General features: G+C 43.3%; 2 protein-coding genes across 4 annotated transcripts; one reads left to right on the top strand and one right to left on the bottom strand.

Annotated features, from left to right (window-relative positions):
- The first annotated feature begins 4 nt into the window (after positions 1-4).
- Positions 5-16,801, top strand: LOC117003475 (gem-associated protein 5-like). Of its 3 annotated transcripts, none has more exons than XM_033073441.2 (28): positions 5-213; positions 367-521; positions 1,131-1,312; positions 1,642-1,793; positions 1,994-2,122; positions 2,279-2,411; positions 2,791-2,950; positions 3,564-3,776; positions 4,417-4,502; positions 4,998-5,092; positions 5,689-5,825; positions 6,982-7,055; positions 7,452-7,633; positions 7,738-7,877; positions 8,299-8,470; positions 8,697-8,924; positions 9,400-9,513; positions 9,693-9,821; positions 10,129-10,224; positions 10,507-10,644; positions 10,999-11,146; positions 11,266-11,385; positions 12,214-12,424; positions 12,964-13,221; positions 13,839-14,001; positions 14,557-15,118; positions 15,544-15,640; positions 16,196-16,801. In XM_033073441.2, exons 1-28 carry the CDS (start codon positions 18-20, stop codon positions 16,349-16,351), a joined length of 4,626 nt encoding a protein of 1,541 aa, XP_032929332.1. In that variant the 5' UTR covers positions 5-17; the 3' UTR covers positions 16,352-16,801. The 3 variants fall into 3 exon arrangements, with proteins under 3 accessions (XP_032929332.1, XP_032929331.1, XP_032929333.1); XM_033073440.1 differs by having other exon boundaries at positions 1,991-2,122; XM_033073442.1 differs by lacking the exon at positions 9,400-9,513 and having other exon boundaries at positions 1,991-2,122.
- Positions 16,802-17,691: 890 nt separating this feature from the next.
- CNOT8 (CCR4-NOT transcription complex subunit 8) lies at positions 17,692-25,511 on the bottom strand. The gene is made up of 7 exons (XM_033073610.1): positions 25,427-25,511; positions 23,961-24,160; positions 22,588-22,781; positions 20,998-21,159; positions 20,102-20,246; positions 19,334-19,444; positions 17,692-19,025 (listed from the first exon to the last, which is right to left on the bottom strand). Exons 2-7 carry the CDS (start codon positions 24,075-24,077, stop codon positions 18,876-18,878), a joined length of 879 nt encoding a protein of 292 aa, XP_032929501.1. The 5' UTR covers positions 24,078-24,160; positions 25,427-25,511; the 3' UTR covers positions 17,692-18,875.
- Positions 25,512-25,531: the final 20 nt, after the last annotated feature.

Here is a 25,531-nt window from a genome sequence, read left to right as displayed (position 1 = left end):
CGGGGGGACCCGGGGCGATGGCGGCGGGAACGGGGCTGGAGACGGGAACGGGAACGGCGGTGGGGATGGGCGTGCGGGCGCTGCCCGCCTCCCCCAACTGGTACAGCAGCCGCTGCAGCGACGCCAGCAGCGATGGCCGCCTCTTCGGCTTCGCGGCGAGGCACCGCGTCTGCCTGCTGGATGTCGCCGCCGCCGCCGCGCCCACGTTTTACGGTACCGTCACAACCTCCTCTCGCTGTACAGCGGGGCTGCGGGGCCTCCCCGCCACCGGGAGCCCAGGGAGGGCACGGGGGAGGCGGGATTTTGGGGTGCGGGAGGTTGGGGAAGGCTGCGGTGCCCCGTGACGATTGCTCGGTGTGGCGGCAGGGGAGCTCATCGGGCACACGGACAGGATCTCCGGGTTCGCCTTCTGCCACTGCCCCGGGCAGAGCAGCCTCTGCGCCAGCAGCTCGGACGACGGGAGCGTCAAAATCTGGGACAGCGGGACTCTGTCGCCGGTGCTGGAGTACAGCCTGCACCAGGTGGGACTCGCGGGGTGCGCTGCGGGGTTTTGGGGGTCACACAAAGCACGATGAGGCTGCTGTGCCCAAAAGTGAATTTTAGACCTGGTGGAATTAAGCGTTGGATGCTCCTGGCCGGCTCTTTGTTCTTAGCCTGCAGCGCTGTTCCAGCACTGTAATTAGCTGCTGGTTGTCATCAAAGCCGCAGTGAAGCAGCGTGCTCGTGGTTTGGACTCGCTGCCGCTTAACCCAGCTCACCTGGAATGATTTCTGCAGGTTGCTGTGCCCCATAGGACTGACTAAATGTATAGTTAGTTAGTGTTGCCCATCAGTAACTCCATCCATCCTCCAAAGCCTGAAAGAACTGAGGCATTCTGGGACAAACCAAAGTGATGCTGGGCAGTGCTCATAGATTATCTCCTGCCTGTTATTCTGTGTTAAATGTCAGATTATTTCCTGCTTGATATTCTGTGTTAAATGCCAGATTATTTCCTGCCTGTTATTCTGTGTTAAATGCCAGATTATTTCCTGCCTGTTATTCTGTGTTAAATGCCAGATTATTTCCTGCCTGTTATTCTGTGTTAAATGCCAGTAAAACAGCTTTAAACGTTTCCAATGCTCTTTCCTCAGAATCCAATCTCAGCGCTGCACTGGTCACCTCTAGTGAAAGATCTGATTGTGTCTGGTGATGAGAAAGGTGTCATTGTTTGTTACTGGCACAACAGAAGTGACAGCCAGCAGTTCTTCCCAGAGCCCCGGACAGTTTTCTGCCTCACCTGTTCTCCTCATCATGAAAACCTCGTGGCCATTGGGTAAATGCTCATTAGTTAATATTCCTCATGTTTTGCTTTCCACTTTTCTTCTGCAAGAATGTAATTGGGAAGTTTTGCTACATGGTTGAAAGTTAATTTTTAGGAGGTCTTGGTGGCTGTTCTTTTTGTTTTGGAGTAAAACAAATTAAAAATAGCGTTTAGATTTGGTAAACCTGAGAAAGGCAAAGCAATCTGTAAAAGTGTAACGGTCCAGGCTGGCTTCTCTGTAATAGGGTGATAATGACCCTGAAAAGAGCCTGTAAATCACCTTGGATATTATTCCCCAAGCATCCAAGAATCACTTGATTAATTTAAATCTCTGCTTTCAGCTACAAGGATGGCATGGTGGTGATAATTGATATCAGCAGGAAGAGAGAAGTTGTGCACAGGCTGAGAGGCCATGAGGATGAAATCCATTGTCTGGCCTGGTGCCCTGTGCCTGGGGAAGAAAGGTTACCTGCTTGGCAGGATGAGCTCCAGGGTATGTATGATTAGCACTTTGTGGAATAGCTTTTAGTTCATGTAAATGTCCTTCTGGAGGACTGAATTTTTTACAGAGGGTTGGTAACTAGCTGAGCAACTGATAAGTTCAATAAAATATATTCTGATAGAAATCAATGTAATTTTTATGAAGCTTTGAAATTTAATGTTTAATAACCTGATTTCAATGGTATTCAGCAGCTCCTCCAGAAGAAGGCAAGGTTCCAAATGGGGAGCTGACACAGGACACAGCCACGAAGAAAGGTTGTTACCTCGCCTCTGGAAGCAAGGATCAAACCATAAGAATATGGAGCTGTACCAGAGGCAGGAGTAAGTAAGAGATAAACAGCAACAAGGGGTGAATAGCTCTTGAACTGCAGCCTTTGTGTGCTAAAAGCATGGAGAATGTCATTAAAGCTGCAGAGTCACAGGATTCCTGTGTGTGTTTGAGAATGTGAGGTGCAGTGATGCCTCCTGGTTGTGCAGGTGTGATGACTCTGAAGCTGCCACCCACCAAGAGAAGAGGTGGAGCCGTGGATCCTGCGGTCAAGGAGCGCATCTGGCTCACTGTGCACTGGCCTGCTGGCCACCCCACCGAGATTGTGTCCAGTGGCTTTGGGTGAGTGGGGCACTCAGCAGCAGCTGCTCATTCCTTTGTTCCTGCTGAAGGAAGTGCTGAGTAGAAAAGACACCCCCTTCTTCCTTCCTTTTCAGTGTAACAGGAGAAAACAGGCTGAGAGTTAGAGTTCAGACATTGAGAAAATTGCTATTTGTCCCATAATCTAATTGGATGTTGCCTAATAGCACTAATTGTGGTTTTGCTCATCTGCTGGGAAAAAATGTCAGTTTTCAGGTGGAGTTTGTGTGTGTGGCTTTGTACAGGCACTGGATGTCTGCAGAACTCCAGTACTCCTGTCTTGCAGTTTATTTGTCATATAGTCTGTACAGGGCCTGTGTTGTTCTGAAGTGAAAAATTAAAATAAATTTCAATTTTGCAGAGGAGAACTGCTCCTTTGGAATTTGACCCAGCCTGGCAAACGCAAGTGGACTCTTCTGGGATCTTCAGAAGGACAAAACCACTCCAGAATTGTGTTCAATCTCAGTTCTGTGAAGCACCAAGACAGAGAGCTCCTTTTTTCCATCTCAATGGACAGAGATGTAAGAACCATTTAAAAATTAGCATAGGAATGCCTCTACCATGCCATTTGACTGAGTGAGACTACCCTTTCAGACCACAGTTTTTCTCTTGAAGTGGGTTTATTTTAGCATTTTATAACATCACTTACTAACATTTGTTCTGAGCACAGGTTGTGTATGTTTCTGTTAGTTGATAAGTTCAACCTCTTAGCAAGGTGGAGTGAATGCTTATGACACTCTGGACTTGAATAGTAAGCATTTAATGAAAGGTGTTTTCCACTGCTTTTCCTCTGTTTCACTTTTAAAAGGCCTTGTTTTCCTGCTTAAAATCATTTAATTATAAACTAATTAAACTAATGCATCTATTTTTTAATTGGGTTTTCTTTTCAATCATTTTACAGGCAGCAGAGTGATTCCTGTTTTGAAATTGGAAGAGAAACTTAGTAAAATATATTCATATGTCCATTCCAATCTTGCAGCTACTGCAGCCCTGTCTGTGACATGGAATCCTCTGGATGCTGATCACATCTTGCATTTTGACCCTTTGATTCTTCATTTCACTTCTGCTTTGTTTCTTCTTGTCCTGTCAGTCACTCTGTATTTAACCATTCCTTGTTCCTTAAATATTCTTCAGGTGAAATGCTGGGATTTGTCAACTCTGGATTGTAGCTGGACCATGCCCTCCCTTGGAGGATTTGTCTACAGCCTTGCCTTCTCCCCTGTGGACACAGGCTGCCTCGCCATTGGGGTTGGGGACAGCATGATCCGAGTGTGGAATACTTTGTCTGTCAACAACATTTATGATGTTAAAACCTTCTGGCAAAGCATAAAGTCCAAGGTTACAGCAGTAAGTGTGTTTTGGATTCCTTTTTTTTCCTCCCCTTTTCTCTTCTTTTCACTTAAATTTTTTCAAGTATGGTTTTCTCTCTATTTCATTCTGAAGGTTTGTCCCGACTAAAGTTGTTCGTGTTATACTAAATTCTTTCTGTATACAATCCATTTCAGAATCTGGCAAAAAGTTTTTGGACCTATTTACAATCCTAGAATGTTGCATTTACATCTAGTGGAAATAAGCTGAAGTCCAGCTGGCTGTTATGTTACTTTTTCACTTTTATCCTCCTTCATGATTCTTCCTTGCTTCATCCGTGGTTGCCCTTGCTCTGCTCTGCTAGGAAGTTTGGCAGATACCAAAAACCAATACAGCCATCACAAGGTTTAACCACTGGTTGGTCAAAAGCCACTGCTGCTATTTCTGTTTTAAAATGTAGCTATCAAATAGCATTTCAATGGTTTAGTCCCTTGCATCTTATCCCCTCATAACTGGAAGGGGAAAGCCTTTGATGCTCAGAGCAGAGTGATCAAATCAAGTGGCTGTGGTGGAAGGGTGGACTTGCTCATCAGTTTCAGCATTTTCCTTTTGTTCATTATTTAGCAATAAGGAATTTGTAACTTAGGTCATTGTGTGCCTCTCTATATTTTTCTTGCAGTTATCCTGGCATCCAACTAAGGAAGGCTCCTTGGCTTTTGGAACAGATGATGGAAAAGTTGGCATATTTGACACTTTGTCCAGCAGGTAAAAAAGTAGTTTTAAAATTCATCAGTGTCAGATCCTGCTGGCGTGTTACCACTCAGGGGTGGTGTGCTCTTTCCTGAGGGATACCTTTGCTGTTAGATGAGTGAGATTAAGTTAAAATTAGTCAAACAGTTGGAATTTCAGTGTGTTTTTTCATTTGTATTATGCCTGTGAGCTTCTAAGGTGAACTTACTTTAGGGTCAACTTAAAATTGCACGACCAGAGATCACCTGTGGGAGGACATCAGTTCAGGAAGACTTTACCCAGAAAGACATTTTCGGGGAAGGAGGAGCAGCAAGGAGGGGAAGGTCACCAGGATAATTATGTTACCATTTTAGTACTGCTCTACAGCAGATGTTAAAGAAAGCTTGGTTGAGCCATGGCTTTAGAATGTTAGAACACCTGGTGTCTCAAGTATGTTGCTTTGATTTTATCTTTTTTTTGTTTCCATTTGCTGAAATCTGACTGCCCCTGCTTCCTTATCTTCCTACCCAGTGCTAAGAATAAGCCGCCTCAGATCTCCAGCACTTACCACAAGAAGACAGTGTACACATTAGCCTGGGGCCCTCCAACTCCTCCTCTGATTTCTGGTGAGTCTTCCAGCACCTTGTGACAAAGTGGAATGTCCATGCAGAGCACACAGATGCCATGAAGCTGCTACTGCCTCCCTTCTTAGGGGAAGGAGCCCCATTTGCTTGGTGACAATCCTTTGGAGCAGCTTAGAATGTGTTCTGCTTGAGGAACAAACTCTTGTAGTTTGTGAATTCTGGTACCTTCAGGAGATAGGTTTGAGTAGTGCTCCATACACCTCTGGGCTTTCTTCAGGGTGTTGGAGACCAGGAAATTCACAGGCTTCCTGCAGTAATTGCATCAGATCAAATACAGGTTCCAGAGTTTCTGCTGTTAGAGCTTTAGCCCTTCTTACACAACTTGGATTATTTTCTTTTAAGGACCAAAATTTAAGGGGAATTTTACTGTTTAAAGTGATTGTGCTACAAGGGATCTGTTGATAGAAATGAGAACTCCTTTTTAGAAGGCTGTACTGTGAGAATTTCCTGCTGCTGGACCACAGGCAATTGAAGGATGTATATTGCTTTTTGAAATAATGCTTTGATTTATAGTGGGAGAGATTCTGTGAAGACTGATGAAGAATAGAGAGTAATTGTCTCTTTTTCTCTTTTGGTAGGAGAAGAAAGTGAACAGCCCTCTGCAACTTTATATAGTTGTGCTGGAGAAGGAATTGTTTTTCAGCACAATCCCTGGAAGCTTAATGGAGAAGCAAATGACATCAACAAAGTCATCAGAGACACCAATTCAATCAAAGTGAGTATGAATTTGAGAGGGTTTTATGGATTTATAGAAACCACACCAGAGTTTCCATGGCCTTGTAGTTAAGTTTCTGATTTTACCTTGTTGATATATCTGTAACAAAAAACTTGAACTCCTCAGTCTCTACTGATCAACTTCAGTGACAATGAATCAAACTATTTAAAGAGTTTATGTATTTGTGTCTGAAGAGGGTTGGGGTTTTTTTCTCCTGGTGTCAACATGGTACATCTTTTACTGGTATCAGTTACTTAACTTTCTACACTGTGATTTACTTAGGAAAGGTAAATGGGGGTAGAGTTTGGGTTTAAAACTGTGTGTAGCTGTTTGAAATAGTAGGAGATTTCCAGTTTCAAAGCACTTGAAATGATATCCTGAATTATATCCTGGCTTATACCACATGATGGGCATGCATGAGCTACTTACCTCAATTCCTTTAGTTCCCTTGCTTCAACCATGAATTTTTTAAAACAAACTTTTCATTAAAAACAATCATGATTTTTCAGGAGGCTGTTTTCATTTATACTGCAGCCAGTGCAGAGTCGTTGGTGATCACTGAGTATCTTCTCAAGTGTGATCAGTCATTTCTTAGTTGAAAGTACAAAATAAGTGAAGTGGGTTGGATCTTCAGTTCTTTTAAGTCAGGTGGAGTCAGTCCAAGGGTATTGATTTGTATCAGCTGGGTTTTAGCTTCTTCCTCGAGTTAAGAGTAATGTCAGAGGTACTGAAATTATCATATTTAGGCATCTAAATTGTAAATTGTAAGTAGCTTTTGTCTGAATTCAAATGAGTAGGGATAACTAAAGGTAAACTTTGGTTTCTTTTGAAGTGTGAAAGAATTTGCTTGCAATGTCTGTTGCTTTCCAAGGAGTGTAAGGTTGTGAAACATCAAGGTTCTGCTGGAATCCAGACAAAACTTCAAAATATTTCTCAGAATTAGACAAGGATAAAAAGCAGTTATTGGTTCTTGCATCAGTTATTTCAGTCTTAATTGCTCAGGTTTATGTCACTGCTACAAAAGCAATGGGCACTTAAATGACTTTTCATTTTGCAGACTTAATTGCAGCTCTGTCCAGTTGCCAGCCTTGCTGTGCTGAATGTATGTGAGAGAGATTTGGGAGGTTTTGGCAATAATTGTGTCTTCTTTCTGCAGCACAAGCTGCCTGCACGTACAGAGGTCAGCTGGAAACCAGATGGCAAACTCCTGGCTCTTGGCAATGAGGATGGGTATGTCCCACTTGTGGGTTAAGGTGGTGTCTGTGCTGATCTTCACTGCAGTCACTGTGGTGAAGCAAAAGTACTTTTTGTTGCCCTGGTTTATCTCTGTTCTTTCACCGCTGATTTATTGGAATCATGATAACACAGCATTCCCTGCTGTTATTTGTTGTATCTGCTCTTGGCATGGAGGATCCTCATTATCATATTAAATGCTATTTCAAGAATCCACTCCATGGTTGAAATGCACTTCTGCTGACCAGTGAAACCAGGGTTTGAGTTGAATCCAGAGGGCACAAACTCAGTTACTCTAATTCATGTGCTCCAATTCTGCTCATGCAAGATAACAAAAACGTTCCCATTTTCACCAACTACTGAAATTCTTACACTGTTGTTCTTACATTTCAGCTCAATTGAAATATTTCAGGCACCAAACTTGAAGTTGCTCTGCACTATCCAGCAGCATCACAAACTGATCAATGCCATTCGTTGGCACCATGAGCATGGGACCCAGCCAGAGCTGAGTTACCTGATAGCCTCAGGCTCCATCAATGCCACCATTTATGTGCATAATCTGAAGAATGTTGTAGGTAACAGCTTGCAGATTATATTCCAAATCTTGGCCTTTTTATTTCTGTTTATCTGTTTCTGTTTATTTCTGACCATACTTAATAATTTTTGTTTTTTCTTTCAGAGAACTCTTCAGAAAATCCTTTGACAATAACAGAGCCTTTTCGAACTCTGGCTGGGCACACAGCTAAAATCACAAGTCTTTCTTGGAGCCCCCACCACGAGGGGAGATTGGTGTCTGCTTGCTATGATGGCACTGCACAGGTATTGTCCAAAGCACCTCAGAATTGTATTTCAAATCATCCATTCCACAGCTGATCAAAGAGCAAAACCTGTTTCTGTGAAATAAAATTTTGAAGTACTGCAAGTTTACCTCTGGTAACAATCTGCTGATTCTGGATACCTGATATGCAGATTATCTTGTGATTTGTGAATTGATTTGTAAGTCGAGTCATTTAGGTTTTCATATTAGCACTTTTGGATCCTTAGAAAAGAAAGTTGTTGTGCAGCTCTATCAATGCAAACAAAGGAAGCCCTGCATTTTCTCCATTTGCATGTTGGTGTTTGAAATACCCCCGCAAAATCCCAACAGAGAAGTTCCTACCTGTGCAAATTATGAGAAAATACAGAGTAATGGGTGAAGAAGTGACTTTCTGAGTAATTGGATTTCTTTCTTGTTGCCAAGGTGTGGGATGTGATGAAGGAAGAGCCACTCTGCAACTACCGAGGGCACCAGGGCCGCCTGCTGAGTGTCCAGTGGTCACCAGTGGATTCAGACTGTGTTTATACAGGGGCAGATGATTTTTCTGTTCACAAATGGCACATCTCCAAGCAGGAGCACACACGGCCTCCTCAGGGTGAGTGTGTTCAAGCAGAAGATCTTTCCTGAAGGTGATGTTGGAGCTGAGAAATGGAAAGCTGCTGTGTTTGAATGATGCAAGTTCTTGTGCTGAATTCCAAATCTGCCTCTTCCTGTTCAGGAATAATCTGTGACTAGGTTGAAATTGAGTGGCCTTATTTGGGAACTAAATGTTGATCCTGAGATAGGGGTAGTTAATACACTAAAATTTACATTTTTTACAGGCAAAAAGAGTATAGAATTAGAGAAGAAAAGAAGTATACAGCCAAAAGTCAAAGCCAAGAAGAAGAAAAAGCCTGCAGGCAGGAGTCCAGGCAAGCAGGATGCAAATGATGCCATGAATGGAGATGACAGCATGAAGGAAATGCTGCTGGAGGAAAATGGAGTGTCGGACCACGAAGGAGAAAAAGAAGCTCAGGAGGCAGAGTTGGCTGATAAAGTCTCTGTGACTGGTAATAATCAAATCTTAGTTCAGTGTTTCCCAGCTCACAGCATCACCAAGTTTAATGCAGATTTTCTCATTGTATGGTTTTGAATTGAAATTGTCTCCTTGAAGGAAAAAGGCTTTGGAATGCCTTTTATAATTTTCTAAGCTAGTTTGGGGCTAATTGTCTTTAGATAGTTGTCTGGCCTCATGAGCAGAGCTACTGTGTTTGGCTTGAAACAATGCCATTTTTGGTCAGCATTGATGAATCTAGTAATACTGATGGGTCTTCATTGGTGTCTCTTGACATCTCATTTAGTCTTCTGACAGTTTGCTGTTTTCTTGATATTTCCTTTCCATAAAAAGCTGTTAAGTTCTATGGCAAAGCAAAGCTTGGTTTCTGTCTATTTCAAAATTAATATAACAGAATGTGAATGTGTGAATTATTCTGTGTGCATTTCCATTCATTGCTTTTCCCTTTTTTAAATCGCTTGACTCCACAGTGTCCGGGGATACATCTTCATCTGCATGTGATTATTCTTCATTCAGCTTGCCAAAGCCTTCTGTGACCCAGAAAGCTGCTCCTGTGAAAAAGGAATCACCTAAAGAGAGACCAAGTTAGTATGTTTTCAGGGATTTTTAACACTCCTGTATCAAGGCAGAGACTTGTTTGACTGCAGCTTCCCTTCCTAATTGACACCAAATAAGTGCCAGAGAAAGAAAAGAGTGCTTTTGAAATAAATTGAGTTCTGCTGTAACTGCAGCAGCAGTGACTAAAATGTGTCTGATTTTTCAGCTCCTGATGCCTCTCTGAAGAAGAGGAAGCCTCGTTCTATTCTGCCCTTCAGCACATTAATGGATCACAGATCAAAAGAAGAGATGCATCAGGACTGCTTGAGGCTGGCTGCATGTCTGAAAACTAAAGGTATCAGTACAAAATTTAGAATACTTAGAGGGTAGGTGCTCTCAAGTACTCAAGTGTCCAGGGACTTGACTTAAACCACAGGACATTATTTTTTAAAATCTTCACCTTTATCAAAGAGTGTGACTTGGTGTGATATCAGACTTAGATCTGAGTGTTGACCAAATTAATAAATCTGCTGTACAGGAAAGAAAGTAGAAGACAGAAGTATTTGCCATCACTTGAGTAGTGTACAGTGGTTCAGTGATTTGGCACATTCCAGTTCCCAGTTTTATGTTAAATCCTAAGTATTCATTCTTCTCTGGTTTAGATAATAATGAAGATGTGGCCCCTGACCTCAAGGATTGCATCCACTTGGGGCTGTTCACAGACAGGGATTCTCTGCACAAGATGATTGATATGGAAGGTAAGTGGCATAAAGAAAATATGTGCACTGTAGTGTTGTATTCAAGTAGAAAACAAATTGGGAAAAATGCTTGAGTTTTCTTTACTGTGGATTACAATCTAGAATTGAATGGAGCACTGTGTGAGAAGAATATCTATCTTTTTCCCAGGTAGTTTTTACATATTTCAGATGCAGACCTGCCTTATCTTAAGCCTGAATGATTTCCCTTTTGCCAAGCTGCTTTACTATAACAAATGATGCTGTTGTACTCAAGCTGATGGGAATTGTGTTTGCTTCCAACAGGAAAACACCACTTGGAGAATGGGCATGCAGAGCTCTTCCAGCAGCTCATGCTGTGGAAAGGAGACATGAAGGGTGTCCTCCAGGCAGCTGCTGAGAGGGGGGAGCTGACAGACCAGCTGGTAGCCATGTCACCCATGGGTATGTTTGCTCTAGCACCACATAAACTCACGGAGTTGGCTGCCAAGGGTCCCCTCATTCTGGTGATTCTGGACAAAAACTCGGGAATTAGTTCTTTGTGATAAGATTAGCAGTCCTTACAGCTTGCAGCTGGTTTAAATACGCTTTTAAGTTATTTTACTGGCAGGGAAGTCCTGCAGTCATGTTCAAGCCTTAGTTTTGCCCCACTTCACTGACTTATGTTAGGATGGTTAAGAAATAGAAACTAACCTGGGGCAGGGCAGAGGTACATATTGAAAAAAACAGTGATGGTATCTCACAAGAATTCTTCCAGTTATAAAACTGCCTCCAATGGTGTTGCCTTCTCTTTTGCAGTTGGCTACCAGGCCTGGGTTTGGACAGTGGAAGCCTTTGCCAAGCAGCTGTGTTTTCAGGAGCAGTATGTGAAGGCTGCCTCCCATCTCCTGTCCATCCATAAAGTCTATGAGGCTATCGAGCTCCTGAAAGTGAACAACTTTTACAGGTTGCTCTATATTTATGTTTAGCACTTCATCTTGGTTTTTTGTGGGGTAGACTGAGCATTTTGGTTCACTCTTTGCACACAGATTAACTTTTCTCTCTGATTTCCCTTATGTGCATTAGGGAAGCAATTGTAATGGCCAAGGCCAGGCTGCGCCCAGAAGATCCAGTTCTGAAGGATCTCTACACCAGCTGGGCAGCTCTGCTGGAGAAGGATGGCCATTATTCCATGGCTGCCAAATGGTGAGTGTTACTGGGGAGAAGACAGAATTGGTTCCATAAAACAAAGAAGGTTCTTGGGTTTGTACTGGTTGAAATCTGTTGTTGTCTAAGGTGCTTTCTGAGCCTGATCTCACTAAATTTCCTCCAGTGTAGGTGGGAAGTGAAGCTCCAGAGAGCAGTTCAGAGCAGAAAGTCCAAATGCCATATTACAGTACAGCCATCTCTTTTCACAGACATTCCTGGAAGTTTTTGAAAACTAGTCTAGCAAGACTAAGATTAGGTTGTCTACAAAAAGACTGTGTGAGATTTCCAACCTTTCCACTGGAAACATGCAGTACAGCAGTTCATCTTGAAGCCTTAGCTGATACCCTGGTCATTGGGTTATCCTGCTCCAACTGGAGTGTTAACTTCATGACTGCTAAAATTACTAATGCCCCTTGAAATATTTTGGCTGGAGTGGTGCTGATTTCAGTTCTGGCATTTTTGTGAGTGTCACACTTGTGAAAGGGTTTGCATGAAACCCAGAGAAGTGCAGTAGGGACAAACAGCTGCATATACCCTTTGTCTCCTGAATCTGTTTAGTTTTATTGCTCAACTAACCCATGTGTGGTGTGCAGACCAGAGATTTCAGTCCTGACTTTAAGGCTGTGTAACTTCCCTTTGTGGCTCTGTATCAGATTGTTCACCATATGTCTATAGTAAACTTTGATAAGAAAAAGTGCTGAGTGCTCTGAGAACCTGTGGAAAATCCAGGGTCATCTTCATTTGCATATTTGTGCTACTGTGTTGCAATACAATTTAAAAACTATTTTAGTACCAATCAACTTGTTTTGCTTTTATCTTTTTCAGTTATTTGGGAGCTTCCTCACCCTATGATGCAGTTAAAGTGTTGTCAAAAAAGGGGGATGTGACATCTCTTAAAACTGCTGCCGAGCTTGCTCTGATATCTGGGGAGGAGGAGTTGTCAGCAACTTTGTCTTTGAGATGTGCCCAAGACCTGCTGTTATCCAGGAACTGGGTGGGAGCTCAGGAAGTCCTTCAGCAGCATAAAACTTTATTTGTGAGTCTGGTCCTTTCCTTTCCACCTTCTTCAGTGTTGTGTCTCTCCAGTCTGACATAACTTGGCATCATTTCCCATTGTTAATAGTCCATAAGTGGTCCTTTGGGCTGGTTTTGCCTCAAAATATTTTTGTAGGAGTCTATTGGAATGACTGTGGAATGATCATGGTGGGGAGGTACATAGACTCTGTGCTTGTTGTTGTATGAGAGGTTGTAGAGGAAAGTGGGATTCTTATTTTAAGTGTAGTACCAGTCATGAGAAGAAAGATGTGAAGTATTTGCTGTTTGCATTAAAGGAACAAATGAACCAACTGGAAGTGCAGCTGCTGGAGGCTTAAATTTGAAATCTTTTTGTGGACTGAGAAGCAGGTGGCTACCTTGGCTTGTTCTGAGGTTTCCCCTGACTTCCTTAGGCTCTGTCACCAAGAAGCTGCTACCAGGCATGATGTTCTTAAACCACTCTTACCTGCTGTGGTCAGCAAGGGATTGCTTTTCTTGTTGCAACAGCTCAGTGCTTTTTTTTTCCTCTCATTATTAAAGGGACAAAGACTTGTTTTCTGCCTGAATGAGCTGCTCTGCAGGTGCCTCAGTGAAAGGAATCCCTGTGAGAGAAAAAGCCCTGTGCCCCCCTGTTACCACAGCTGGGAGCTGAACAGAGAGGCCTCCTTTTTTGACATGGTGACAGAAGTGTGGCAGAATGTGCTGGGCATGGACACCACTGAACAAGCCACAAGTGCACAGGAGCAGCTTCGCAGGATTGAGCATCCTCCTTCAACCAGCAACACACACCCAAAGCAGGTAAATGGATTTTGGTCTGTGCAGGCACAAATCCTTGCTTGGGCACAGGCAGTAAACCCAGCCACTCTATGGTGTTGCAGCAGCCATTCCCAGGGACCTTTTGTCTGCACCCTGCTGCAGGATGGGGTTTTAGTCTGGGAGAGATGATCAGCAGCTGGGACAGCTTTGTGTAGCCACCAGTTGTTTCTGCTTTTGTATCTGTGCAGGGTAAGAACTGGCATAGGGTGTTGGGGGTGAGCACTGAGGTCACTGAGATGTGCTGGCTGGGAGTGATTGACAGAGCTGAGTAGTCTCAGCACTGATTCTTAGGGCTGCTTGTTGTCAAAATAGTTTGCAAGGTCTGTCCATAGACTGGTGCTCCTGCAGCTCTTCTCTGTGACCACAGTGAGTCACTGCTCCCACTTCTCATCTGCTTACTGAGACACAGGCAAGCACAGTGGCTGATTTTACAGCTCCAGGTGATGTAGAAATGCTCTGTCTCCTGCATGAAGGAGATTGTGTAAATTGCATTGTCACTGAAATCAAGCCATGTGCTTTTGGGCTCTTCCACAGTTGTCATAAGCTCATACTTTGCAGTAAAACTATTAACTGTGCTTGCTCTCTGGTGCTTCCTGTAGGTGCTTTTCCATATCTCCCATGACCTGGCCCTTGCAGCCCTGAGCTGTCACTTGGGTACGTGGGATGAGGCAGTGAAAAGTATCCTTGGAGCTGTGACTCGCAGTTTTGATGCTGGGAATTTCACTCTGATGCAGGAGCTTTGCAGTATCGTCCTTCCTGAGGGTAAGTCTGTCCTTGTGTCTCTTCTGGCACTGACAGGGCCCTTTCCTGCCAGCACAGCTGTGTCCATTAATGTTCCTAGGCTAAATAATGTTTGGAAGCAGCAGGACATAGCCGTATCTGTGGAAACTTGTGGAGTTTGGCTAGTGCAAAGGCCACTGGGCAATGAAAATTCCTGACTGTGGAAGGAAGCTCAGCTGTGTCACATGAGTGAGTGATGTAGGAAACTGAGTGAATTCTCTTCCATGAGGGAGATGGGAGACATTAGAATGTTGTGTTCATTTCCTAGCAACACACACTCCAACTTGTCCTCCATTCTCTTTAGGGTATGCAGTGCATTTAGTCTGTGGCTTGTGATTATGTGACTCGTGTTTTGCAGCTTGAGACCAAGGAAATCTGCTGTAGCTGATGAGAACATTTTAGCTAGAACAGAGTATTGTGTTCACAAAGATACCAAAGATGTTTTGGGTTTCCAGGGTTTCCTGGTTCATTTACCAGATCTGCTCATTGTCTTTGGAAAGTTCAAGGAACTATTTGTATTCCTTTTCTCATTATTAGGCTGTGATGACCTTAGAGACAAGCTGGACAGCACAAACTCTCAGAGCATGGATGCCTGCAGGAGTCTGGAGGGCTTTGTGGCTTACAGACTGCTCTATGACCTGTGGTGGAACCCACCCAAAGACTGCCTTGGCCTGCAGAAGGCTGTGCTGTGTCCCAGTGAGCAGACAGCCCTTGAGAAGAGCTGTATTTCAGGTGACCCATCCCCTGACGAAACGGTTCAAACTGCAGCTGAGATGGGTGAAAACCTCTGCAGTACAACTGAAGTTCCCAAGTGTGAGACACAGAGTGACTCAAGAACTGACTGTGTTGATGTGGTAGACAGACAGTCAAAACTGAAGGGTTGCCAGGTGCTCCTTTCAGAAGAGATGGCTGCCTTGCAGAACACCCAGAGAGACATAGCTGAGGTCCAGGAGACTTTGGCAGAAATGATCCGCCAGCATCAGCAGCAGAGGAACAATCTCCAGGAAAACACAGATGGAAACACCCAGGGAAGCAACCTGGAACAGAGTTCAGAGACTGAATCAGACAAATCATGCTCTGACAGCAACCAGATGAATTGGTAAGACTCAGCACAGGAATGAGTGGGTTGAAAAGTGTTGGTTTTTTGTGTGTTTGTGCAGCAAATTTCTGGTTTTGCCTAGACTGCTTCTAATCTCCAGCCTATCACCCAGGAACATTTGAATATACAGCTCAGAAATCTTCCATTTCCCCTGGATTTTATGCACGTGCATAAAGTCAGTGCAGCTGAATAGTTTTGTGATGCATGAGGTGTTGGTACAGTGAATAAACTGGGCAGCTTGAAAAAGGGAGGATAATGAAAAGGCTAAGCATGATCTAAGAGCTCTGCTTCGTTGTTGAACATTGGTTTGGGGCTAACAAGAACAAGCTAGATCAGCCAGTTCTCTCCTGTGCTCCTTGTCCAGGAGGGAGGCTACAGACTCACCTAACAAAAGTTACTCATAACACCTGCTCTTCTCTTGACAGCAAAGACGAAGCAAAGCAGCCAGTTACACTCCCTGAGCTCACAAAGCAGCTTCTGAAAGCAAAGCAGAAATTAGCTGAATTCCCAGACAATTTAAAGGTAAGTTTTCAGAAGAGCTGTTGCAGTTCTGAAGAGTCATTCTGCAAGGGCCACTTCATCACAGAATCCTTTTCATACAGAAAGGAACACTGATGTTCCTTGTGATCCTGTGGCAGTTTTGAGAGAGAACTGACACATGGCATCAGGGTGATATTTTTCTTTCAAGTGTAATTTTCCCCATGCAGTTGCAAAGTGTAGCTAAAGCTCCTGTGTGGGAGAACTCAATGAGATATCATGTATTGATCATCCCACGCATTTGAAGAGTAATCCCTTGCTACTTATGTATGAAAAAAAATACAAACAATGAAATAATTTAAGCTATAAAATGGCCTTTACAGATTAGGAACTGTAGAAAGTACATATACACATTTGAAAACATGTAACCATGGTGATTGGGCAAGAGGGGGACAACCTGGATAAATGTGAAGAGAAAATGCATCTGACTCCTGGCTGTTTTGAGAGTGCTACAAAGCAGTGTCTTTAGAGAGCTGCCTGATTATGTTGAACAAGTGTAAAATAAAATGTAGACATCACCTCTTGTTCTGTTTTTTGCAGGTCTTCCCATTCCCTGACGTGCTGGAGTGCTGCCTCGTGCTCCTCCACCTTGGATCCCAGTGTCCTCCTGAGCTGCAGGAAGAGGCTCTGGCTCTCCTTAGGAAACATGGTGATGCTGCTGTTCACAAAAAGGCTGGCAGGAGCTTCTTGACGTGACATTTGGAGACCAAAGTGTCTCCTCTGAGCTGCCTCCAGCTGCTTAACACTAAGGCTGCTCTTTCTTCAAGTGAAGGCTTCTTTTGATGGCTGTGGCTGTTACTGATACAAAATGCCAGGTTTATACACATCCACTTGTACTCATCCACTGCTACTTCTTTAAGGGGACTGTTAGAAAACTGAAAAGCAGTAGAGTGTGGGCTTGAACTGTTATAACAGATTTTTGTATAGTTTTTTATTTGTTGGACACTATGCTAATTAAAGATTTTGCTATTTAATGCAAGAGAAAGTTTTGAGTGCTGTGTAGTCTTGCAGCAGAGGAGGAAGAGTAGCTGCCCTCAGGAAAATCAATGGTTTCTGTAAGCAATCTGACCCTTAGGCCAGTATTGTTCTTAACAGCATTGTGAATTTATTTTCTCTCCTTTAAATAAAGTCTTCTACTAGCATGAATTGGTATTTAATTTGATGTATAGAAATAAGTTCTCTAGAATGGTGCTTTTCTAGAAAGTGCCAAAGCCAATCCTGGATTTGGCAGAATTGAACGTGCAGTATTTTGACCAATTTTACAGCTAAAGGCTTTGTCTGTCTTGTTAGGAAAAGTAACTTCTATGAAAAGCACAGGGGGGCATAAGCCTTAGTAAACACAGCATCTGTCTAAGTCATTGTTAGAAGGTTTTAAATGCAGCAAAAAAAAGTCAATGCATCATGAATTTAAAAGTTTCAGGTACAGTAAAGATTATTGTTTAATAATTAAAAGCAGGAGCAATGGATTTTTTAGATTAAAAGCTGTTGCAGATTCTTCCAGCCAAAATGCAAACTTAATCCTGAGAGATTTCCTGCTTTGAGCTGAGTAAAGCCTCAGAACAGCTCCAAGAGCAGCAGGTGAAAGCCAGGGCTTAGACTGAAACAAGATCGTGCTGTAGGTGTGTTTAACCAGTGAAGTGTTGCCACCAATTTGAATTTGCTAAATTCTGTACAAAGCACCCGAAAACCAGGAGGGGGAGCCAGTGGTTAACCAAACTGCCTTCCTGCACTTCCAGCAGGAATCACCGAGTTCAGATGGAGCAGAAAACTTCACACACTACTTTGTCCCTTTCAGTGGCTGCTCTGCAGCTCAGGAATCTGCACCAGACTGAGCTGTGCTGAGAGACCAGCAGGGAGAGAATACAACTCTGCCAAGCCCTTCAGCTCAGCCTTCCCCAACTACTGTACAATGAGCTCTAAAGACTAAAAGCTACCCCAGGAACACATCATGCATGTTCAGGCATGTATCTCCCAAATTCAGATTCCAAAGCCTCAACTGGAAATTCTAGTGCTTGATGGAAAATCCAAAACAAAGCCTGGTTTAAAAAATTTATTTTACAAAAAATAAAAACTAGTCTTTACAAACATTTCAAATACCAGCTCTAAACCTCAACTCTAATATTGGATTAAGCTTGTTCAAAATGCCAGACAAAGTCTTAAAAATCTTTGACATGTCCAAAAGGGTTCTTTTAAGAAATGTCATTACAGAGCTGTTAAAAAAAAAAACACTATAGAATGTTTCTCAAAGTCAGAATCCCAAGTTCTTCATCCTCTTAACTATTTTTCAGGTGTTTATAATGAAAAAATAAATCAGAAACTCAGGGGAAAAAATGAGAAACCCTGTTTTAGCTGATAAGCATATTGTAAAATTAGGGGCTGGAGAAGCAGGGGGAGAAGAGGGAAAAATATTTGTCCATGCTGACCTAGCTGTGTTGCAGAAGAATAAAATTTGTCGGTTAAAGTTGAAGAAAACTGAAATCAGAGTGTTGGTCCAATCCCCTGTCAAAGGTGAACTTTTGGGCCTCTGAATGTATTTCCAGAACAGTTCCTTAATACCCGTAAGAACGAAGCTGAGGCTTAGTATGAGTCAAAGCAGTAACACAGAGAATTAGAAACTAAGGAGTGCTGATCAAATCAGCTCCATTAATCTCCATTCCCTCTGTTGTTAAAGCAAATCTCTGAGTATTTTTAGCTGCAAGGATCATTTTTAATTCATCTGTTCCCAAACCTCTGCAGTGATCAAAGGGAACAATTTCCACAGACAGAGATAAAATAAGCAACACATGAGGTGAAGTTGTCACCCTCACAACATGCAGAAGTTTTAAAATAAGCTTTATAAAACACAAACTGCAAATCTGTGTGCATGTCTGCGTCCATTTTCACTGCGTTTCCCAACCCTCAGTTCTACCCAATATTTTCTACCGGTAAATCTTCCTTGCAGAGTCTGTACAGTATAAAGAGGAAAAAAGCAGAGGTATACACAGTAGATTCTGTCCTTTGCCCTTGGTATTAAAAATATGGCAAACCACAAATGCTGGCATTAGGAATTCAGTCAACTCATCTGGGTTTCAAAGGAAAATGCAGCTCTTCAGCAAAACTGCAAGGCTTGGTGCAGCCTGTGTACTGGAGATGCTTTTTGTTTGAGATACTGTTTAGGGAAAATGGTTGAGGACAGCAGCTGCCAATATGGTAAACATGTTCTGCTGAGGGGCACCGCTCATCACGGCTGCATGTTGTTGATAATGGCCAAAATGCTCATTTTCTCTTGGGCTGAGTCCACATCTTCATTCTGTTTCTGAGCCACTCCTGTGCCGAGGCCATACAGTCGTCCGCAATATTTTGCATCATCAATTGTATCCTCAAAAAATAACTGCAGATTGAAAACAAAAAGAAGACAAACAGGTATTGTTTAACTGTGCCTCTAAATCAGAGGGCATCCAGTGTTAATTAACAGCTCATTTAAAATCAGCCACCTCCAGGATGGAGTGTACAAATTAATAATAAGCACATGAAAGGCAGGTAAACAGAACAAGTCTGTGCCAGTATCAGCAATTCCTGTTCCTGACAGTTTGAAATGTGACGGCCACAAGGCTCAAAAATCCCAAACCAAAACAAACAACACATTGTATAAGGTGGCATTTATGGACAGGAAGCAGAGAAGGAAGAACACTGCAGTACCTCCTTCATTCTGAAAAATGCCATTCCTGTGAGAAGAGAGTCTGATCCTGCCTGGTGTTGTCGTCCAATTCGCTGCAAATCCAGCTGATCTGCCACTTCCTGAAGGCCACCCTGCAAAGAGAAAAGAAGAGATTGTATTTTGGAAGATCTATCTCTTGCCAAAATTGCCACATTTCTCCAAAACATGAGGGCAAACAGGGTATGATGAACCAATACAGATCCCAGCAGTATGCACACTCCAGCTGTGAGTGAAATATGGGGGAAATGCTTTTCAAGAGTGCATAAATAACATCTCAAATTTAGGTGCTTTCTTCTCCAGTTGCAGATACTTGAGATAATTGTGGGTATATTCATAGGTTACACATGCTGAGCCTTTCCCTCCCTTTACTCAAGGCAGTGATTCAATAGATAAATTACTTTAAACCCTCTTGCCCTTACTTACCTCTTACTTAATCAAGTCATGGAGTATTTCACGCAAAAGAAATACCCTTGCATAGGAAACATAAATATGCTGAATTTTAATTAGCCTCTGATACACAAATCAGAAGGCTGTGGCAATGTCCCCTTTATTATAAACACATTGCTAAGTCTGAAACTGGGGAGGGCAGTATTCATCAGATACAAACTGACTGGAGTGCTTCTGTGTCATTACTGACTTTTGCAGACATTCCAGTTTTAAGACAACGCATGCAGTAGTTCTGCCACTTGTATTCCTGTACATGTACAGAGTTAATGCCCATCACCTGCTTGCTGGGGAGATAAAAGTACCTTGAGGTTTTTGCAGCTCTTCATTAAGTACTTCACATCATAGATAGATGGGAAGAAAAGGTTTAAGATATGGAAAAATTCATGTTCTTCTTCTGGTAACCTGGAATCTGTCAACAACTTCACCATGTAGCCAAAGTCATAACCACTGGAAACAAAACCACAGAGAAATCAGGTAAGCAGGCAGTACCTATAACCCAAGGTACTAGTCCCTCTTTTTTCAATAAAATTTCACTTGCTGTGCCTTTCAAGCCTCAATGTTTTTTGATATTCATAAAACTCTAGATCTCAGCCAGAACCCATCCTGATTTTCTATGTCAACAGAGGACTTTGGGATGCTCCCCAAGTGCCTTCACTAGCCTTTTGTGGAACAGCTAAGCCATTGGGAAGAATACACATTTCTTCCCAACTCTGTACATTTCTGTAGTTGAGGGCAATACAGAAAAGCAGAAAACTCTGCAAGTATCTGTTGAGGAAGAAGGAGGTGGTGGTGAGTCCTTTCATTTGTGATACCAAGTTGGACCAGAGGTTTCCTAATCAAGTTGGTTGAAATGCTACAAGAAAAATGTCTTAACCACACAAGTGGAAGTTCAGAGCACCACCAATATTGTAAAGAAGAAACAAAATCCTTATTTTACAATACATTTACTAAGTGTAGAAATCACATTTCAATTTGTTAGTAGCTTCTCAGAGAGGGAGACTGTAATAGCAAAAGGATTCACAAGCTGTTAGAAGTCAGACCATGAAGTGTCCTTACTTCTTAAACTTGGCCTTCATATCTTGAAGCTTATTTTAACTGTGGGACTGCTAATTTTTCTCCTTAAAATCTGTCAATCTTCATAGAAAAGGCAGAGAATTAGAGAGAGATTTAACAGGGTCAGTGAGCATCCTGGACCCACCTGTGGAAGGACAGCCATTTCACACTGTCACTGAGGACAACCCCAGATGTCATTAGCAACTCAGCAAAATGCAGGGTATCAATCCCTTCTTCTTCGTGCTTCTGGAACTGCAGCCCAGAGCTGGCAAGGAGGTCTATGGAATCCTGAGAGTACATGTCTTCCCTGAAGGAAAAAAAAAAAGCAAGTTTGCACTCAGGGTACTGCCAAGACAAGCTCATTTTAGAAAAATTCTCCCCACACTATGTCAAGAATTGGGCTAACCAGTAGGATACTTCTGGATAGGGTTCCAATTTGTCTCTCCAGAAAATTCAAACTGACTCAGTTTCAATACCAGTCCTGAAGCCTCCTACATCCATAACAAACTGCTCTGTGATCATAACTAGTTAACACTTCCATTGCTAGTGCAAATTCCAAAGATTCCACCTTCATAGGACTGAAGCTGACAGTTTTGAACAATGTCCCTTCTGCAAGGTGAAGGGAATCACAGATGAGGGCCCTGAGGAAAGGGGAGTTCTCCCAAACAGGAAGATTTAATCTTCTAAATTCTAAAGCACTGACCATCATTCCTGTCTACATTTTTCCTGTTTACTCCACAGCAGTACCACCTTATCAGCACCTCTACTTTCATCTCTGAGAGTAAACAGTAAACAGAATTGCACCATCCTTGACCCAGGAAGGAGGACAAGAACAATGAGCTTGGTGGAGAGCTGAGCAGGAACCTGACTTCTTTACTGGTTTGTGTCATTTGAGGGGGAGGAAACACACAGAGCCAAGTTCTATCAATATCATAACTAATTTAAATGAAGTGATCACACAGCAAAAACCACTCTGATTTCAATACTTGTAAGAGGCTCACAAATTTGTGGAGTAAATAGTGCAACTTTTGGGGTCAAGAACTGGATGATCATAGTAGCTACAAATTTTTGTAATGCTTTCCAGTGACAGTTTCATAAAAATAGATTAATTTCCTCTACATATGTGGTTTTGACAGATAAACCCTTTCTTTATTTCCAGACAGCTCTAGTGGTAATTATGCTGAGTTCATCTTTATAATTATAGGGGAAGGGATAATGAAACTTGTTTCAGCTGCAGCCTAGGATATTACAGTACGGAGGAGACAAGAACTGCCACACTCCATTTAACAAGATTCATTCTCCTGAACAGATGTGATGATTGCAGCAACATGTTTTTAGATCCCAGCTTATACTTAAGCATGGATCTTGTAAAGAGGTCTTTTTTCTTTTTGATGAGACCAGCACACCCATTTATTTTTAGCAGAAAGAGATGGAATTTTACACATATATATGTATATATATATATGAAGTTTCAAACACTGTTCCAGGAAAAAAGGCACACAAAATTACCGAGAGAAAGGGTAAAAAGGATAGAATTTTAGCATGGCTTTGACTTCCAGATACACTGTTAACTCCTGGCAATCCAGAACAGATTCCCACATAGTCTGTACTAGAATCTGAATCCTTATTGCTCAGAACCAGCCAGCACAAATGAACACACCGACACCAGTATTTGCCAAAGGAAAGCATCACTCCAGCAGAAGGAACAGGAAATTATTGCCAAGCTCAGACTCACGTGAGGTTGAATTTGAAGTTGAACTGCCAGGTGTTGATACCAGAAGGATATTCTCCCTTCTCATTTGTGAAAGTCAGGCCCAGCTGGATAATTTTCAGCAGGTCAACGTTGCAGCGGAGGAGCTGGTACTGATAATCTATGGAGCTGCGGAATTCACCGATCGGCCTGACAACAACTCCGGGGAACTCTGTGTCCTGGCAGAGAAGGGAAAATTGAGTTCCACCATGGATTCTATTAGGAGTCATTATTACCACTCTGCTAGGACAGTCCAGACAGTGAAAACCTCCACTGCTGTGAGGAACAATCAATGCCTACATTAACAAAAACTACTGTCAGTCAAAACACACCTCAACAGCAGCAGCCGTCTGTTAGATGAGAAACCACTAACTTAGCAGTGACTAATTAGTGTGCTGTCTTTGCTGAACACCAAACTGCCACACTGTTTTTACTCTCAGATTAGGTCACTGAGCTTCTACTTATTATACACAAATCTTTCACAACAAACCCAGTGCTGCGCACTGACACAATCCCTCCCTTGCCCAAGAGGTTTATCAGTCTACTCTTACAGCATAGTCACTAAGAACACTTTCAGTGAGACTAAAAAGAAGCAAAAAGTTCATTTCCCACTGACAAATGTTAACAAAAAAATCATATTCACTTCCACAGCTGAATTTGGCACCAAAATCCCACACACTCTACAAAGGCACCTGTCTTTTGCAACACTTCCAATTAGGACTTTTCATATCTTGAGGTTCAGTGTTCCTAAGCAAAGCTGGCAGAACTTACAGCATTACAGCTAAAACCAGTTCTTTATCTAACACACTGGGGTGCTGCCAAGCAGATACAGACTTGTAAGAGCAGGAGGAGATTTTTCTCTCCTTAAACAAAGCTTTCTGAACATATTGTCTTATCTCCAGCCAGAATATTTTTCTTCCCTAAGAATCTGCCCTCACTAGAAAGGAGGCAGCCTAGCTGGCTAGCAGTCACTTGCAGGCCTTTTGACCTCCAGTCCCACAGCATCTTCTATAATCAAATGGAGAAAAACATTCAAAGGACAAACACACTGGTGGAAAAATAAGGATTTAAACTCAACTGTGACTTGTTTCATTTTCCTGTTGCACAAACTAATACACTATGAATAGCGAACTATTAAATAAATTCATGCTTTTAAGTTGGTCTCCCTCTTCCCCTTCTTTCAATCAATCCATACTCAGCACTGCTTGCATTAAATTCTGCAAAGCAACTCAACAGCTTTTAATTTTTTCACTTCTTCTAGTTCAGTTTGACTGGGGATATCACTCAAGAATCAACTTAGTCCACAACTCAAAAAAATGCCTTGATGAAGGCAATTAGGTCAAGTATAAAACATTTACCATGGCAATGTAGCTGTAACTCAGAACAATCTCCCGGATTTTCCTCATCTCTTCCTCCAGGTTGTTGGCCCATACTTCACAGATAACCTGGCTGTTCTCTGCAAGGGCTGCTGGCATCTTGCAGGGACCAGAAAAAAGGCAGCTGATGCTGAACTCGAATGACAGAGTAGGATCACAAGCTGTGCAATCTTATCAGGGTACTGCATTAAAGAGACAAATAAGTAATGATTTAAACGAAGGAAGAGTAATATATGAATAAATGCGCTGTAGGAGTCAGTCATACTTCCATTTTCACCTTCAAATAACCCATTTAAAGTTTACACCAGTTCTTTCTTGCTTTGTCACTTTCTGTAAACATGCTGAATGAAATCTCAAGCATCTGTTCACAATACAACAGCAGATGCACAATCAACAGTCCAGTTATTTATGCAAAGAATTATTATCTCTATCTTCCTTTTCCTGGCATAAGTTTTGACACTTTGGCCACAAGATGTACAGGCAGTGAATCCTCATCTTTAATCCTCAGCTATTTCCCCACCCCTGGAAGTGTTCAGGGCCAGGCTGGATGGAGCCCTGAGCAACCTGTTCTAGTGGAAGGTGTCTCTGCCCACAGCAGGGGGGTGGAATGAGTTAATCTTGAAAATCCTCTCCAATCCAAACCCCTCTGTGATTCTATGATGAAGACAATTGTTTAAACACAGTAACAGGAGGCATTAGAGAGAACACTCATTAACTCAAGTTTCAATGGGTATGAATATCTAAAGGGGGGTGCCAAGAAGATGGAACCAGGCTCATCTTGGTGATGCCAAGTGACAAGAGAGAGACAAGGGGCAGAAAGTGATGCACAGGAAGTTTCCCCTGAACATGAGGAAGAACATGAGCAAAAACTGTTCAGGGAGCGGACATGGGAACGGATTGCACAGACAGGTTTTGGAGTCCGCCTCAGTGGAGACATTCCAGAGCCGCCGTACGCTCTGGGATGACCCTGGCTGAGGAAGGAGGTTGGACCAGGTGATCCCCTGCGGTCCCTTCTAACCGGAGCCATTCTGGGATTCTGTCTTTCTCTGATGTAACCCGGGACACACTGTGGCGGGGTTTCAGCCGGAATCACCGGCAGTGTCAGCGGTGCCACAGCTCGGGTGAGCCACCGGCTGTGCCCCTTTCCCGCAATAACACCGGCGAAACCGCTCCCAGGCGTCTGCAAGGGGGCTCCGCCTCAGCCCACGGCCGGGCCCTGCGCCACCAGTTACCGGGAGGGACCGAGCGCACCGCCACAGCCCGGCCCGGGTCACCGGCCCGGGGTCACCTCAGGGCCCCCTCACAGCCTGGGGGCGGCCGGACGCGGCTCATCGCAGCCGGAAAGCGGGAGGGCCGCTGTCCGCTCCGCCGCCCCCTCATCCCCAAGCCCAGCCCTGCGTCCCCAGTGCCTGTCCCGCTGCCTGCCCGCCCGTCCCGCTCCCCGGTACCTCCCGGCAGCCGCGGCCGGGACGCGCCGCTCTCGCCCCGCGCAACCGCGACGGCTCCGAGTCCCCCCAGCCGCGAGGGGCGGCGCTTCCGGGTCTCGCGCCGCT

Source organism: Catharus ustulatus, chromosome 15 (genome assembly GCF_009819885.2).
Source record: "Catharus ustulatus isolate bCatUst1 chromosome 15, bCatUst1.pri.v2, whole genome shotgun sequence".
NCBI lineage: Eukaryota > Metazoa > Chordata > Aves > Passeriformes > Turdidae > Catharus > Catharus ustulatus.
This window is presented reverse-complemented; position numbering and strand designations above follow the sequence as displayed.

Coding starts and splice junctions, on each gene's coding strand:
- CNOT8 (XM_033073610.1), bottom strand. CDS start 24,077: ATGCCAGCAGCCCTTGCAGAGAACAGCCAGGTTATCTGTGAAGTATGG. Junction 20,247..20,997: donor AAATGGCTGTCCTTCCACAG/GTGGGTCCAGGA, acceptor TTTTGTTTCCAG/TGGTTATGACTTTGGCTACA. Junction 19,026..19,333: donor CATTTTTCAGAATGAAGGAG/GTACTGCAGTGT, acceptor TTCAATCTGCAG/TTATTTTTTGAGGATACAAT.
- LOC117003475 (XM_033073440.1), top strand. CDS start 18: ATGGCGGCGGGAACGGGGCTGGAGACGGGAACGGGAACGGCGGTGGGG. Junction 2,412..2,790: donor ATTGTGTCCAGTGGCTTTGG/GTGAGTGGGGCA, acceptor TCAATTTTGCAG/AGGAGAACTGCTCCTTTGGA. Junction 14,002..14,556: donor CAGTATCGTCCTTCCTGAGG/GTAAGTCTGTCC, acceptor TCTCATTATTAG/GCTGTGATGACCTTAGAGAC.